General features: G+C 43.8%; 2 protein-coding genes across 2 annotated transcripts; both read left to right on the top strand.

The window, feature by feature from the left end:
- The first annotated feature begins 555 nt into the window (after positions 1 to 555).
- fnta (farnesyltransferase, CAAX box, alpha) lies at positions 556 to 13,653 on the top strand. The gene is made up of 9 exons (XM_061786877.1): positions 556 to 732; positions 1,034 to 1,119; positions 3,499 to 3,613; positions 3,917 to 4,021; positions 7,221 to 7,347; positions 9,113 to 9,261; positions 9,445 to 9,507; positions 12,708 to 12,897; positions 13,158 to 13,653. The coding sequence occupies exons 1-9, from the start codon at positions 611 to 613 to the stop codon at positions 13,305 to 13,307; spliced, it is 1,107 nt and encodes a 368-aa protein (XP_061642861.1). The 5' UTR covers positions 556 to 610; the 3' UTR covers positions 13,308 to 13,653.
- Positions 13,654 to 14,433: 780 nt separating this feature from the next.
- LOC133484397 (transmembrane protein 271-like) lies at positions 14,434 to 15,400 on the top strand. The gene has a single exon (XM_061786878.1). It carries the CDS (start codon positions 14,532 to 14,534, stop codon positions 15,225 to 15,227), a length of 696 nt encoding a protein of 231 aa, XP_061642862.1. The 5' UTR covers positions 14,434 to 14,531; the 3' UTR covers positions 15,228 to 15,400.
- Positions 15,401 to 15,787: the final 387 nt, after the last annotated feature.

Raw genomic sequence — 15,787 nt, 5'->3', positions numbered from 1 at the left:
TACAACCGGACACAAGATTCCGATCATCTGAATGTGATGCAGCGGCACGTGATATTCTAAGCGTCATTATTTTGCTCTCCCCAAATGTTCGCCTTAGAATGTGAATATACTGTATAGATAATATAGTGTTCAGTTTGTGCCATTCCTGTGCATACACATTGTTAATTGGATTCATACTTTAAGGTAAAATAAAATTTATACCAGGACAGAACGAAATAGTTTCCTGTACGCATAATTTAAGAATGACACTGTAATGTGAAATGTATTTCATAGTGCAGATAAATACTGTAATACTGTAAATTTATCACAAGGACAGAACTGCAGAGTAAGTCGGGGGGTCTGTGGGGTGTTAAAATCCTGTACGTACACTACGTATTTGATTAACACTAACGAAAAATGTAATTAATGTTAGGACAAAACGAAATAATCCTTCGGGTGTTCATTTCCTGTATATACAAATAATTATATTGATACTGAAACGTGCTGCAGACTATCCGTATGTTTTCTGCTGTAGCAAAATGTCCCACTGAACTGAAATGCGTCTTTCCGTCAAACCGGAAGTTGCGTTGTCGCCTTTCCTTCCCTGACCAACTCATTTAGCAAGTTAGCAATGTCGGGTATTGAAGAGATTTCCAACGATTCTGTGACATTTAAAGAAGACAACGAGTTTAACGAAGAGGCGGGGGACCACATCGACGATGACTTTGTCATTCATCGATATATTTTTTACAGGTATTGTTCCGTTACAGAAACGTACTTGTGTCTAATGAGCTAACTCTTCCACTAAATAGAACCTCCACTGAATCTACTTTTGAGTGCAAAAGGCATGAATGAGTTTCGAGCCACCAAATTTCGTATTGTACAGTATTTACCGTTGTCCTGTTCTTTATTTGTATTTATTTTCTTCCCCCGCTCTCAATGTGAAATCACTTCCTGGACAAGTTCCCCCCTTATCTGTCGTGTTTTGTGTCCAAGTTTGAATTTAGAGCTGAATTTTATTGTCAATGATCAAGGTTCGTGTTCTGTTTTCCAGAGACAGGAAGGAGTGGGCTGACTTGGAGCCTGTTCCTCAAGATGATGGACCGAACCCTGTTGTCAAGATTGCTTATTCAGAAAAGTGTAAGTTCGGTACAGATGACAGATGATTGACCACAGTCTTTGGAAAGCTGAGTTAAATTTTACTGGCCACATGCTGCCAGAGCTCAAAAAGAAATGCACCATTCAAGGACAAAATGAGAAACTTAAGTGGTTTAAATCTTACAGTCCGCTAATGGAGAAAACGGGGAACTAGTGCTACGAACGAGTCAGTTTAAGTCGAGTCAATTCTTCAGCAAAAAAAAACCAAACACGGAATTAGAATTTTCGCATTCGAATCACAACGAATCAAAGACCAACTATTTTATCCTGACGAGAGCTGCCACTGTTGCCATGAAGCATTTACTTCAAAAAACATCCCACAATTGTTTACTTAATGTCCATGTGGTTTATGGGCGCTGCCATTTTAACTTAGTGTTCAACACTTATGCACATCCCCCTCGGGCGGGTACTTGTCCCCTATTTTGCAGATGGGGAAAAAATATACAGCAGCTGAAATAAGTATTTAACACGTCTCCATTTTTCCTCACTAAATATACTTCCAAAGGTGCTATGGACCTGAAAATTTCACCAGATGTTGGGAACAGCCCAAGTAATCCACACATACAAAGAAAGTAGAACAAATAAGATCAGAAATTAAGTTGTGTGTAAAAATGTAAAATGACACAGGGAAAAAGTATTGAAGACATGAAGAACGGGAGGTGCAAAAAAGGCATGGAAAGCCAAGACAACAACTAAAATCTATCAATAATCAAACAGCAATCTAGCCCCTTGTCAGTGCAAATGAATATCAGCTGGTTCAGTTCTAATTGATGGCCTACAAAAAGGTCTAATTTCCAAGGTGTGACTCAAGACACATCACATGATGGGTAATCGCAAACTAATTGTTGCAAAACATAACGATGGCATTGGTTACAGGCGCATATCGAATATTCTGAGCGTTGCAGTGAGCACGGTTGGGGCCATAATACGTAATTGGAAAGCCAATCATACCACCACAAATTTGCCTCAATCAGGTGCTCCTCGCAAGATTTCTGACAGAGGAGTGCAAAGAATAATCAGAAGAGTTGTTCAAAAGCCAAGGATCACCTGTATATGTTAAGTTTATAGATAGTTTTCAAATCCAAACATTTGATTATTATTATATTTTTTTTTTTCAATCATACATCTCTTTATTTTTTTTAAGAGTACAAGGAGTCACAATTTGAATCTGATTCGCGAGTTATTCGTGCACATCCTCACGAATAGCGAGTGGGGATATACACCCCAAGTCTGGAACCTTCCCAGGAGTGGTCAGCCAACCAAAAGTTTGCGACCAATATTTCAATGATGACTCATCCAGGTCACAAAGGAACCCAGAATGACAACCAAAGAAGTTGAGGTCAGAGTTCATGACTTAACTATATGACAGACACTGGGCAAAAATAGCATCCATGGGAGAGTTCCAATGCGAAATCCACTGGTGACATAAAAAGAACAAAAGCTCATCTCACATTTGCCAAGAAACATCTTCATTACTACCCCCAAGACTTTTGGACAAATATTCTGTGGACTATGAGACAAAAGTTTAACTTTTTCGAAGGGGTGGGATCCGTTAGATCTGGTGGGAAAAAAAACAACAACAGCATTTTAAGATACAATGCCAACAGTAAGCAGTGGTAGCAGCGTGATCGTTGGGTTGTTTCGATGTTTTGGACCTGAGGGGTGTTCCTGCAAGCATGCTATAGGAAAAACTCAGTGGAAGTAAACCATGACTTTTTACCGGTCTCCTCTCCTCCCACCTGAAGGAAACATGGTATTTATTTCTCTGCAATCCCATCAGTATTGAGGTTCTCCTGACTCTAACATGATTTGCTGGCATTCCCAGATTCATTTCTAATTGAACAACAGTATTGCTTTTCATCAAACGCAGTGATGTCGCTTCATAACATTCTCTGGCCCATATTATCTCTAATCTCACACACTTGCGCTGACATTGGTGCAAATTTAGTGTGATGCACAAAATGTTCTTTTGTTAATGGGACTTTTGTGTCAATGCATAGCATGTATAAACGCATCTGTGTGCCTTGCCCGTGAGAAAAGTCACAGTCGCAGTTAAACGCCTGTTAACAGTAATGGTGGAAGAAAAATAATTCCACAGACTTGCAAGTTATTGTAGAAATCGTTTCTACTGCTGCTCAGACTGGGACCAGGCTAATTTAGGGGTGGGCAAAGTAGAGGGGGCCCGCTCCGTTATGTAATCTGTCCTGCTGAGCCTTTACATGATCAAGAGTTGCAAGTATTTATTGCATTAATATAGACCAGAATGAGTATAGTCGATGGATGAAGGTATAACTGTAACCAATGTGGGCAAAGTCTGTTTTGGTGTCTAACATTTTAAGCCCCCCCCCCCCCCCCCAACAGTCTCTGATGTCTTTGACTATTTCCGTGCCCTGCTGAAGAATGACGAAAAGAGCGAACGAGCTTTCGCCTTGACAGCAGATGCTATTGAACTGAATGCAGCAAATTACACAGTGTGGTGAGCTTGGTCTTAATGTGTTTTATTGAAAATAAATTATGGTTTCGATGTGTATTGAAAATGGTTTCCTTTGAGATGGTCACCATTGCCTCAATTAATAAATACTGTAGCATTGTTTTAGCCAGGCCATTACCTCACTATATAGGTTCAGTTCTTACCTTTGGCTGCTGGTGATTGTATTTGTAAAAGTTAGTTCATTGATACACAGTTTCAAAAGGACCAACGTACTTTTGCAAGTTACTATAGGCATGTAGATAATTATGTTGTGGAAAACAGTTTTTTTTGTTGTGCGGGAACATGCAGGCACTACAGGCGAGTTTTACTACAAGCGTTGTCAAAGGACCTAAGGGACGAAATGAGGTACATTACGGCCATCATTGAGGACCAACCTAAAAACTACCAAGTCTGGTGAGTGGCAAACCAGTATACGTTTCATCCATTCATCCATTTTCTGTGCCGCTTATCCTCACGAGGGTCGCGGGCGTGCTGGAGCCTATCCCAGCTATCTCCAGACGAGGGGCGGGGTACACCCTGAACTGGTTGCCAGCCTATCGCAGGGCACATATAAACAAACAACCATTCGCATTCACACCTGCGGGCAATTTAGAGTCTTCAATCATCCTACCACGCATGTTTTGGGGATGTGGGAGGAAACCAGAGTACCTGGAGAAAACCCACACAGGCACGGGGGAAACATGCAAAGTCCACACAGGCGCGGGGCCAGGATTTGAACCCCGGTCCTCAGAACTGTGAGGCAGATGTGCTAAACAGTCATTCACCGTGCCGCACGTTTCAATTGAACTTTTTTTTTGTGGTAAATAATTTAACCAGTAATCCGTTGCAGTTACAGTGTTTAACAAATGTATTTAAAAACATCATAAAAATGAGAAGTAACGTAAAGTAAAGTAAAGTCTACTAATAATGGCACTTGCTGTTGCTTTGGCTCCATCTGAAGATCCCAAGAAAGGCTTTTTCAATTCCGCTGGAAATTGATTTGTACGACAGTATTTGTTTTGTTTTTTCTGTGGTGCACTCGTATTCAAATTTTAGCGATATCTTTTCAAATGAGTTAAGTTAGACGTACTCCCAAAAACAGCGGTAGCCAAAAGCTGAGCTCGACAGTGTTTGTTTATAGCAGGTGGCTAGAATGCTAGCCAGAGTGCAATTACTACTCTTTTTCCTTACCGAATGTGTTCTGTGCGCGAACCTTAGTAATTGCCACGTGATGTTATTGCCCTGCATTTGATTATTTGAATTCGGGCCGAATAAAATGATATGGAGAACCACAAAATACCCCCAGCCTATCCCACACTGTCGATTAATTTAACGAGCAATCAAAGATGTGCTGCTTATCAGAGAAGCCAAAGTTGTTGGCTGACGTGAAGCTGTGCGTCCCAAAACACTTATTATTAACTTCCGTGAAGCCCGCCCTGGCTAATTTAACTATAGCCATTGGCAGAGAAACTCTGTTTAGGTGTGGTTATGTAAATTAGCCACACTGTTATGTCACAGTGGGCTGATGTGCAGAATGACTTGCTCACAGACACATCAGGAATAGGCTGATAGTAAAAGATTTACTTGGTTCTTTAATTCCACACTTGATGGCTGGGAATTTACTGCAGAGCTCTAAAATTTGTTGTGCATACAATCAATAAAAGTCAATTCTCCAGAGTATGTCCCTTTTAATGTCAACTTAGCTACTGTATATTGTACTGAGCAGCCAGGACAGAGAAACCGGTACTGCTTAAGTTGTAGAGTATCACTAATGTAGCGATAAGTTTGAGTAGTCACATTTTTCCTCTTTGCTATCACTGGTTCCCTTCACCCACTACAAATATCTAAAAAGCAATACAAACTTGTGTGTAAATCATTTAAGATATGCACTTATACAGTGGGTACGTAAAGTATTCAGACCCGCTTAATTTGTTCACTCTTTGTTATATTGCAGCCATTTGCCTAAAATCATTTGTTCATTTTTTCCCTCAATGTTCACACAGCACCCCATATTGACAGGAAAAAAACGGAATTGTTGAAATTTCTGCAGATATATTGAAGAAGAGAAACTGAAATATCACATAGCCATAAGTATTCAGACCCTTTGCTGTGACACTCAGATATTTAACTTGGGTGCTGTCCATTTCTTCCGATCATCATTGAGATGGTTCTACACCTTCATTGGAGTCCATCTATGTTTGATTATACCGATTGGACTTGAATAGGAAAGCCACACCCCTGTCTATATAAGACCTTGCAGCTCACAGTGCATGTCAGAGCAAATGACAATCATGAGGTCAAAGGAACTGCCTGAAGAGCACAGAGACGGAATTGTGGCAAGGCACAGATCTGGCCAAGGTTACAAAAAAAATTACGCTGCACTTAGGGTTCCTAAGAGCACAGTGGCCTACATAATCCTAAAATGGAAGACGTTTGGAATGACCAGAACCCTTCCAGGAGCTGGCCGTCCAGCCAAACTGAACAAATGGGGGAGAAGAGCCATGGTGAGAGAGGTCAAGAAGAACCCAAAGATTACTGTGGCTGAGCTCCAGAGCTTCAGTCGGGAGATGGGAGAAAGTTCTAGAAAGTCAACCAGCACTGCAGCCCTCCACCAGTCGGGGCTTTATGGCAGAGTGGCCCGACAGGAAGCCTCTCCTCAGTGCAAGACACATGAAAGCCCGCATGGGGTTTGCTAAAAAAAACACCCGAAGGACTGCAAGATGGCGAGAAATAAGATTCTCTGGGTTGATGAGCCCAAGTTAGAACTTTTTGGCCTTAATTCTAAGCGGTATGTGTGGAGAAAACCAGGCCCTGCTCATCACCTGTCCAATACAGTCCCAAGAGTGAAGCATGGTGGTGGCAACATCATACTGTGGGGGTGTTTTTTTCAGCTGCAGGGACAGGGCGACTGCTTGCAATCGAAGGTAAGATGAATGCGGCCAAGTACAGGGATATCCTGGACGAAACCCTTCTCCAGAGTGCTCAGGACCTCAGACTGCGCCAAAGGTTCACCTTCGAACAAGACAATCACCCTAAGCACACAGCTAAAATAACGAAGGAGTTGCTTCAGAACAACTTCGTGACTGTTTTTGAATGGCTCAGACAGAGGCCTGACTTAAATCCAATTGAGCATCTCTGGAAAGACCTGAAAATGGCAGCCCACCAATGTTCACCATCCAACTTGACAGAACTGGAGAGGATCTGCAACGAGGAATGACAGAGGATCCCCAAATCCAGGTGTAAAAAACATCATTCCCAAAAAGACACATGGCTGTATTAGCTCACAAGGGTGCTTCTACTAAATGCTGAGCAAAGGGTCTGAATACTTATGGCTCTGTGATATTTCAGTTATTCTTTTTTAATAAATCTGAAAAAATTCAACTGCTTATTTTCTGTCAATATGGGGTGCTGTGTGTACATTAATGAGGAAAAAAATGAACTTAAAAGATTTTAGCAAATGGCTGCAATTTAACAGAGGATTTAAGTGGATCTGAATACTTTCCGTATCCACTGTAAGTCTCACATTATATGCTTATGTGTTACATGACTGTTTGTGGATACTGTGTTTGAGACCCTGTTTAGTTAAAAGGACGAAAGTATTTCATTCTTCCAGGCATCACAGACGTATAGTAGTCGAGTGGTTGAACGATCCCTCAGAGGAGCTGGAGTTCATTGCAGACGTCCTCAGCCAAGACGCAAAGAACTACCATGCCTGGCAGCACAGACAATGGGTCATCCAGGTTGGTGGTTTCCATTGTCCACATGCATGATCGCCTGCCCGAATCATTGATGGTTTAATTTATGTATTGATTTCATATTTTATTTTTTATTATGTTTGTGCCAGAATAAATACAATGACAATTTAATAGAAAGCTTTAAAAAAAATCAGTGCAATGAAACATGCCATTAAAGGTGTCATGACATGCTACATTCAATAATTGACTCGGTCAGTCACCATGAAGGGCTTTTCACACTGCACCCCCCCCCAGTGTGCTGTCAATGTGCCCATCCATTGGACCACTGGATTGACCTCCCGGAGAGCATTGATGGTGGACTCGCCCGTGTTCCGTGGGTGCTGGGGCAGTGCCAGCTGACGCCCGCCTTGGTCCCCGGTTCTGGCTACTGGCGGGGGGTTGGTGGGGTTCCCCTGTCACGCCTCGGGCTTACTTCCTCCTCTTCTCTCCATTCCTTGCGTCCCGCTGCTGTCGCCTCCTCCTCTTCTGGTGGGGAGGGGGGCCGTGGTCGCCTGCGGGCTGTGGGGTTTTCGGGCCTGCCTGGTTTGTGGGGGGGGGGGGGGGGTAGTGGGTGCTGGCTGGAATGTGGAGGGAATGCTGGGGTTTGTGCTGTGGGGCTGGGTGGGGGGGGGCCCGACTTGCAGGAGCCATGCCTCTCAATCATCAGCACACACCTGTCATCATTCAAAGTGCCTCTGATTTATCCAACAGAAAGTTCAGATGTACTAGTAGGCTTTTATTGACAGTCTTGCTTTCTAGCTGAAGTCGGACAGTGTGTGCTAACGCTGACTGCTAGGCGCTACCGATCAATGCAAACTAGAACCAGCAGACATTCCAACAGCTTCTTCCCTCTTGCCATTAACTTGCACAATTGTCAAAATATAATTAAAAAAAAAACTTACCGGCATTACTAGATAACTAGCAACCCTTTATTGGTCAGTGACTGTTTTTTGTCAATGTCTTTATGTCTCCAAAGTGTTCTCTGCCAATTTGACTGTCTGTTGTCGTACTAGAGCGGCTCCAACTACAAATTCCTTGTGTGTTTTTAGGACATACTTGGCAAAATAAAGATGATTCTGATTCTGTTGCTGTCAGCCTCTTGGCAGCCTCCCTGACCAGTATTCTTCTTGTCTTTTCATCAGTTTTGGAGGAAAGTCCAGTTGGTAATGTTACTGTTGTGCCATATTTTCTCCACTTGATGAGTCTTCACTGTGTTCCACGGTACAGTATATTTAATGTCTCGGAAATTATTTTGTACCATTCTCCTGACTGATCCTTCAGATGCCGTGGCTTGTGCTGCAAATGTGACAACAAAAATATCAGGGAAGGCCTACAGGAATAGCTGAACTTTATTTGAATCACTTAAAATGGTGACAGTTGTGTGCTGACTTCCATTTAACAAGAGTTTGTATGTGATTGGTTAATTCTGAACACAGCCAATGACGGTGTGCGCACTTGTGCAACCACATTGTCGCGATTGCTTCTCGAAAAGGAGTGCTTTTTTTATTGAGTTGTATGGGTTCTAGTTCACATTAATGGTGGAAAAAGTTTCAAAATGATTCATCTTGGTCTCACTTTTCCACGAGACCTGGCAGTTGAATAGGGGTCCTTTTTCCAGTCCAAGGATTCTAATTGTGCCAGTTTTGAATTTGTAATGTGTCACTTGAACCATGCAGTGTAAACTCAGCCTGAAGTACAAAGTGCTCCATGCTTGCTGTAACTTTTTTTTTTTTTTTTCCTCTCTCTTTTCGACCACTCACCAAACCATCAGGAGTACAAACTGTGGGACGCTGAGCTGGAATTTGTTGAGAATCTCTTGGATGAAGATGTGAGGAATAATTCTGCGTGGAACCAGAGGCATTTTGTCATTTCACACACCGCAGGCTTCTCGGATCAAGCCGTACTTGAGCGAGAGATTGAGTAAGTGTGGCAGTTTTGTAGAGAGCCTCTTCAGATTGCATTTTTACTATTAACTGCAATACCAACAATCACCACGTGATACACACTGAATGTTTCATTGGTTATGTTGCACCATTCTTGCATCTTCAGTTTGGGTGCATCTACAACTGACTTAATCTTCTTTTATTTGTATTTTCATGTAAGATACTGTCTGACCCAAATCAGAAAGGCCCCCCACAACGAAAGCGTGTGGAACTATTTGAAAGGGTAAGACATTTTCCAGCAACAATTCACAAACCCCAATTCCAATGAAGTTGGGATGTTGTGTAAAACATAAATAAAAACAGAATACAATGATTTGCAAATCCTTTTCAGCCTGTATTTAATTGAATACACGACACAGACAAGATATTTCATGTTCAAACTGATTCACTTTTTATTTATTTTTGCAAATATTCACTAATTTTGAATTTGATGCCTGCATCACGTTTTAAAAAAAAAAAAAAAAAAACAAAGCTAGGACAGGGGCATGTGTACCACTGTGTTACAGCACCTTTCCTTTTAACAACACTCTAAGCGTTTGGGAACTGAGGACGTACAACGTCAGGTACTGAACAGTCTGGAGTCTCCGTTGTCGTATTTTGCATTTAATAATGCGCTACACATAGTCTAGTACACGCGATGTTTTACTACATAGTCACGCTGTTGTAACACATGCAGAATGTGGCTTGGCATTGTCGTCCCTGAAAAAGACGTTGCTTGGATGGCAACATATGTTGCGCCAAAACCTGTATTTACCTTTCAGCCTTAATGGTGCCTTCACAGACGTGCAAGTTACCCATGCCATGGGCACCAAGACACCCCTGTTACATCACACGTTTCTGGGGGTTGTTGATACAGTATATGGCTTTCGTTTTGCCTGGTAGAGTTTTAACCTGCATTTGTAGATGAAGCATCAAACTATTAACTGACAATGGTTTTCTGAAGTGTTCCTCAGTCCACATGGCAATATCCTTTACACAATTATGCTGTTTTTTTTAAAGCAGTGCCGCCTAAGGGGTTTAAGGTCACAGACATTCAATGTTGGTTTTTGGCTTTGCCGCTTATGTGCAGCGATTTCTACAGATTTTTTTTTTTTATCCTTATATGATGATATGGGCTGTGGATGATGAAATCCCTAAATTCCTTGCAGTGCCAGGTTTTTTGGAAAGTGTTGCAGACATCAAATTCAATATGAGCGAGTATTTAAAAAAACAAACCAAAAAAAACAATAACTGTCTTCAATTTGAATATTAAATATATTGTCTTTGTAGCGTAGTCAATTGAACATGGAATTGGGGTTTTTAAATGCATTAAAAAAAATAATAATACATCATGATTTGAATCTACATGACTCACTCACATTAATTTGTCTGAGTGTGCCTAAAAGGAGTGATGCCTGAGAAAACTTTGGTCATCTCAGCATGATTGGACTCAATCCGTAAAAAAACATTACTGGCATATGGCATTGATAATGAGAATAGTACTGTTTTTGCTCCTGCCTTTTTTTTTTAATTATTTCTAGGATTGTAGCAATTCATTAGTGATTAACCATTTGATGAGTATCATTTTGCATTGATTCGAGAATATTTGGCTCATCTGAAACGATGTAAAATGGTTCAACTCAAGACCTATAAATTTATAGTGACAATTCATGTGTGTGTAGAAATGACCAATGTCAAATAAATTCAACTTTATAAAAAAAATTCAGAACCTGCTCAATATGTGACCAAAAAAAGTGCAACATCCTCCTTGTAGTCAAGTTAAATGAGTGCAGGTTGAACTGGCTCGTGTTTGACAAAAAAAGAAATGAACATTGTCGAGCCGTCTGGGATCAATTGCACTGCACATATTAATACAGTGGGGCAAAAAAAGTTTTTAGTCAACCACCAATTGCGCAAGTTCTCCCACTTAAAAAGATGAGACAGGCCATTTTCATTATACTGTAGGTTTTCCTCAACTATGAGAGAGAAAATGAGAGAAAAAAAAAATCCAGAGAATCTCATTGTCTGATTTTTAAAGAATTTATCAGCAAATTATGGTGGAAAATAAGTATTTGGTCAATAACAAAGGTTCTTCTCAATACTTGGTTATATACCCTTTGTTGGCAATGACAGAGGTCAAACATCTTCACAAGGTTTTCACACATTGTTTCTGGAATTTTTTCCCATTCCTCCATGCTGATCTCCTCTAGAGCAGTGATGTCTTGGGGCTGTCGCTGGGAAACCCAGACTTTCAACTCCCTCCAAAGATTTTCTATGGGGTTGAGATCTGGAGACTTGCTAGGCCACTCCAGGACCTTGAAATGCTTCTTACGAAGCCACTCCTTCTTTTCCCGGGCGGTGTCTTTGGGATCATTGTCATGCTGAAAGACCCAGCCGCGTTTCATTGCTGATGAAAGGGGGTTTTCACTCAAAATCTCACGATACATGGTCCCATTCATTCTTTCCTTTCCACGGATCAGTCGTCCTGGTCCCTTTGCAGAAAAGCAGTCCCAACGCATGATGATAAGTCGAGTTTTTATATGACATTCTCCCAATCGTCTTCTGTATCATCCAAATGCTCTCTTGCAAACTTGAGACGGGCCTGGACATGTACTGGCTTAAGCAGGGGGACACATCTGGCACTGCGGGATTTGAGTCCCTGGCGGCGTAGTGTGTTACTGATGGTAGCCTTTGTTACTTTGGTCCCAGCTCTCTGCAGGTCATTCATTAGACCCCCCCCCCCCCCCCCCCCCACGGGGTGAGATCTTGCATGGAGCCCCAGATTGAGGGAGATTTTCAGTGGTCTTGTATGTCTTCCATTTTCTACTAATTGCTCCCACAGTTGATTTCTTCACACAAAGCTGCTTCCCTCTTGCAGATTCAGTCTTCCCATCCTGGTGCAGGCCTACAATTTTGTTTCCTTTGACAGCTCTTTGGTCTTGGCCGTAGTGGAGTTTGGAGTGTGACTCCTAAGAGGTTGTGGACAGGTGCCTTTTATACTGATAAGTTCAAACAGGTGCCATTAATACAGGTAACGAGTGGAGGACAGAGGAGCCTCTTCAAGAAGAAGTTACAAGGTCTGTGAGAGCAAAAAATCTTGGTTTGTAGTTGACCAAATACTTATTTTCCACCATAATTTGCTAATAAATTCTTTAAAAATCAGACAAAGTGATTTTCTGGATTCCCCCCCCCCTCATGTTGTCTCTCATAGGTGAGGTATACCTATGATGACAATTACAGGCCTCTCTTATCTTTTTTAAGTGGGAGAACTTGCACAATTGCTGGCTGACTAAATACTTTTTTTTTTGCCCCACTGTATCGATACACTCAAGACAATTGTTATACTGACAATACAGCCCCCGCAAGAGACAACTTCATGCTGGATAGTCGGAATATAACTAGAAAATGGATACCGCAATTTCTTATTGATACCTCCTCCCCCAGGATATTTCAGCACAGAGGTTTATCGGCTCAACCTGGCCTGCTGGAGAAAGTCCTCGAGCTAAAGGAGACCCATTGTTCCTCTTACCTTCTCGCATTTCTCTTTGATTGTTACGAGGATGCTTTGGAGAGCAACAGTCAAAAAGGACGAGCAGAGGAAGACCGGGTGGAAATTTTAAAAAGAGCTCTAGAAGTAAGTGATTCAACTCGGAATTGTGTGACTTTTGGTTGTCTTGTGCAGTGCACATTTTTTGAGTAACGCGTTACCGCCATCACTGGTCCTGACGAAATCCAAATCCAACAGCCGCCTGGATTAGTTCGTAAGTTCCATGGGTATTCATTGAGTTGTCAAGAACGTCGCTGTTGATCAAAAAGAATTAATAGTTTTAAATAAATTTAAAAAAGGTCCATATTGTCTGACGCCGTTCCTGTCTTTGCTTTTCTCCTTCCAAGATTTGTGAACTTTTAGCCCAGGAGAAGGACAGCATCCGCAAGGAGTATTGGCTCTTTTTAGGACGTTCCCTGAAGAACAAATACGGATCGAGCGAGCCAGCCGACGCTGAGGCGCCATCCGCGACAGCCGAGCAGCAGGAAATGAACTAGTTGCACAAGTCCCAATCCACTCGTTTTGTTTTCTTATTACTGTACTTTGCCATTGTGTGTATTGCAGTTGTTGTTTTTTTTTTTTTTTTTTTTTACATACCCTCTACGGTGCATCATAGAGGAAACGGAATAAGAAATATGGATTATATATCAAGCAATTCTGTGTAAAGTCCTTCCTTTAAAACCATCCATCCATCTATTGTCCATACCGCTTCGGGCTTCATTCATTCATTTGGCTGTTGTTTAAATTCTGTTCTAGTGACTCATCACTTAAATCCTTCGTCTGTTACTCCTTTCTGTTTTTTGAAGATTCAGTAATAATAAAGCAAGGGCAGTATTATCTTCACACCGTTTGTTCTGCTTGCTCCCCCCGAAGTTGTCGTCGTGAGGCCAAAACCACCTTCGCAAGCACTCTGGGAGTGCGAAAATCGATTCACATCACTTTGTCCACCTGTTTCCTTCATGACAAAATGCTTTTTTGAACCTAATACAGCAGCGTCCTATTGGAATAGCACTCCTGCTTCTTGTACACGCAAAAAAGCAATATACTATACGAGGAAGTGGCAGTATTTAGTCAGATTTTAGACATCGTCATCCCCCACCTCCAAAATGTAACCTGTTCAGCTGCATGGCCATGCAGAATGGTGGCTCTGTATGTGTATGCCTTTTTGCGCGGGACAGTAGAAGTCATTGTTGTTGCTCACGATGTCCACTGGAGGGCGCACTGAAGAGCACTTTCCGCTCCTAAACGACAATCTAGAATTGGCTGCAGCTCAAAATTGCACGTCTGATATTGCTGGCTATAAAATGGCACATTTCTGCAAATGAATCCCTCCTGTAAATATTTTAAGAGCGAATATTGCCGCGCAACCCCCTCTGCATTGATTAGTGTATTTGCATCAATAACGGGACGCGGGCGTCACGACAAACCCCCTCCCGCTATTTATTAGGATTTGACACTCAAATACACGACTCGCATGTCTATTTTTAGCGAGCGTTGCAAAGCGCGTCAAATGTTTCGTCGAAGTGGCCCCCGGTACCCCAGTTTGGGCACCGCCGAACTATGACCCCGTGCGAGCGAGTACGTCACGTCACGTCCATGAAAGCGCAGCATCGCGGTCGGGAACGCACATGCGCGGAGACGCCGCAGCGGCGGCGCGGCCGAGCGCCGGCGACGGAGCGGACGGAGGATGAAGGCGGCTGCGGAGGCGGAGGCGGACGATCATGCGGTGGAGCGGCGACGGGCTGCGCGCCGTCGTGTCCGGCGCGCTCCTCTCCGCGTGCGCCCTCGGCGAGCTGGTGCTCGGGTTGCGCTGCGTCTCGCTGGGCTCCGGCGTGAGGGAGCCCTTCCGCCTCGGCGCCGCGGCCGGAGCCTTCTACTCCGCGCTGCTCGTCGGCGGCGGCCAGCTCCTCCTGGGCGTCGCGCTGCTCCGGCGACCGCGCGGCGCCAATCTGGTCCTCCCGGGGCTCGTGGTCTTCTTGCTGGGGGTCCTCACCGCCTTCTGCGGCGCCGTGGTGGACGGGGACACCGCGTCTCTGGTGCGGAGGAAGTACGCCCGCTACTGCGCGCGCTCGGGCCGGGCGAGCCGCGCCTGCGAGGCGCTGCGGGAGTACCAGAGGACTTTGGTCATGTCCGCGGCGCTCAGCGCGCTCGAGTGCCTGCTGGGGCTCGTCAACCTGGCGCTCATCCAAAGGTACGAAGCGGCCCGGTGCAGGCAGGGGCGGAGGTCCTCGGCGCACCTCCGGCCGGTGTCCTACGTGGATTTAGCCGCCGCGGACGTGCTGGGCGAGAGCGGCGCGGAAGCCCGGCGCGGCGGGCACCCGTCCATCGAGCTGCCGGGCTACTCGCCCGCGGACCCGCGACTCGACCGCTGCTTCCCTTTCTCCTACCCGCTGCCCGGTCAACTGCCGCCGGCTTAAGAGGACGTCTTCCCCGCGGGGGCGCGCCACGCGTGGCCGCCGGGGAGCGCGTGATTTTCGGACAATCGCGCGCCACGGCGGGGCGACCTTGCAGTCGGAGGACAACTCGAGTTTCTCTGTGAATATTTGCTCTTCACGTTTATACTTGTGAATAAAAAGGATATTTAACCTCACTTTTTCAAAACACGTTCTGGAGAGCTTTGTTGTTACTTCAGGTAGTGCAGTGGCGTGCAATAGGGGGTGGGGTGGGGGGGGGGGGGGGGGTCAAACTGCCCGCTGTAGACATATTTATTGCATTTCAATGTTCCGGAAATTGCCTTGAAGTAAGGGGCATCACCAGCATTTTCAAAATGTGCTTGTTTAAGATGCGCCAAGCATCGCTTTGACTTTGTGCCTATCAAATTGCGTTCCCGAGCTGTGCTACAACTTTGGGAAGCGACTAACCCGAAAATGCAAAATTAGCCGATGACAACAGAAAATTATTATTAGTATTATTATTATAATTATTATTATTTTTCAGATTAGACAGAGGATTGCCAAATCCTGGTCATTTTGAGGCT

The sequence above is a fragment of the Phyllopteryx taeniolatus genome, chromosome 10 (assembly GCF_024500385.1).
Source record: "Phyllopteryx taeniolatus isolate TA_2022b chromosome 10, UOR_Ptae_1.2, whole genome shotgun sequence".
NCBI lineage: Eukaryota > Metazoa > Chordata > Actinopteri > Syngnathiformes > Syngnathidae > Phyllopteryx > Phyllopteryx taeniolatus.
This window is presented reverse-complemented; position numbering and strand designations above follow the sequence as displayed.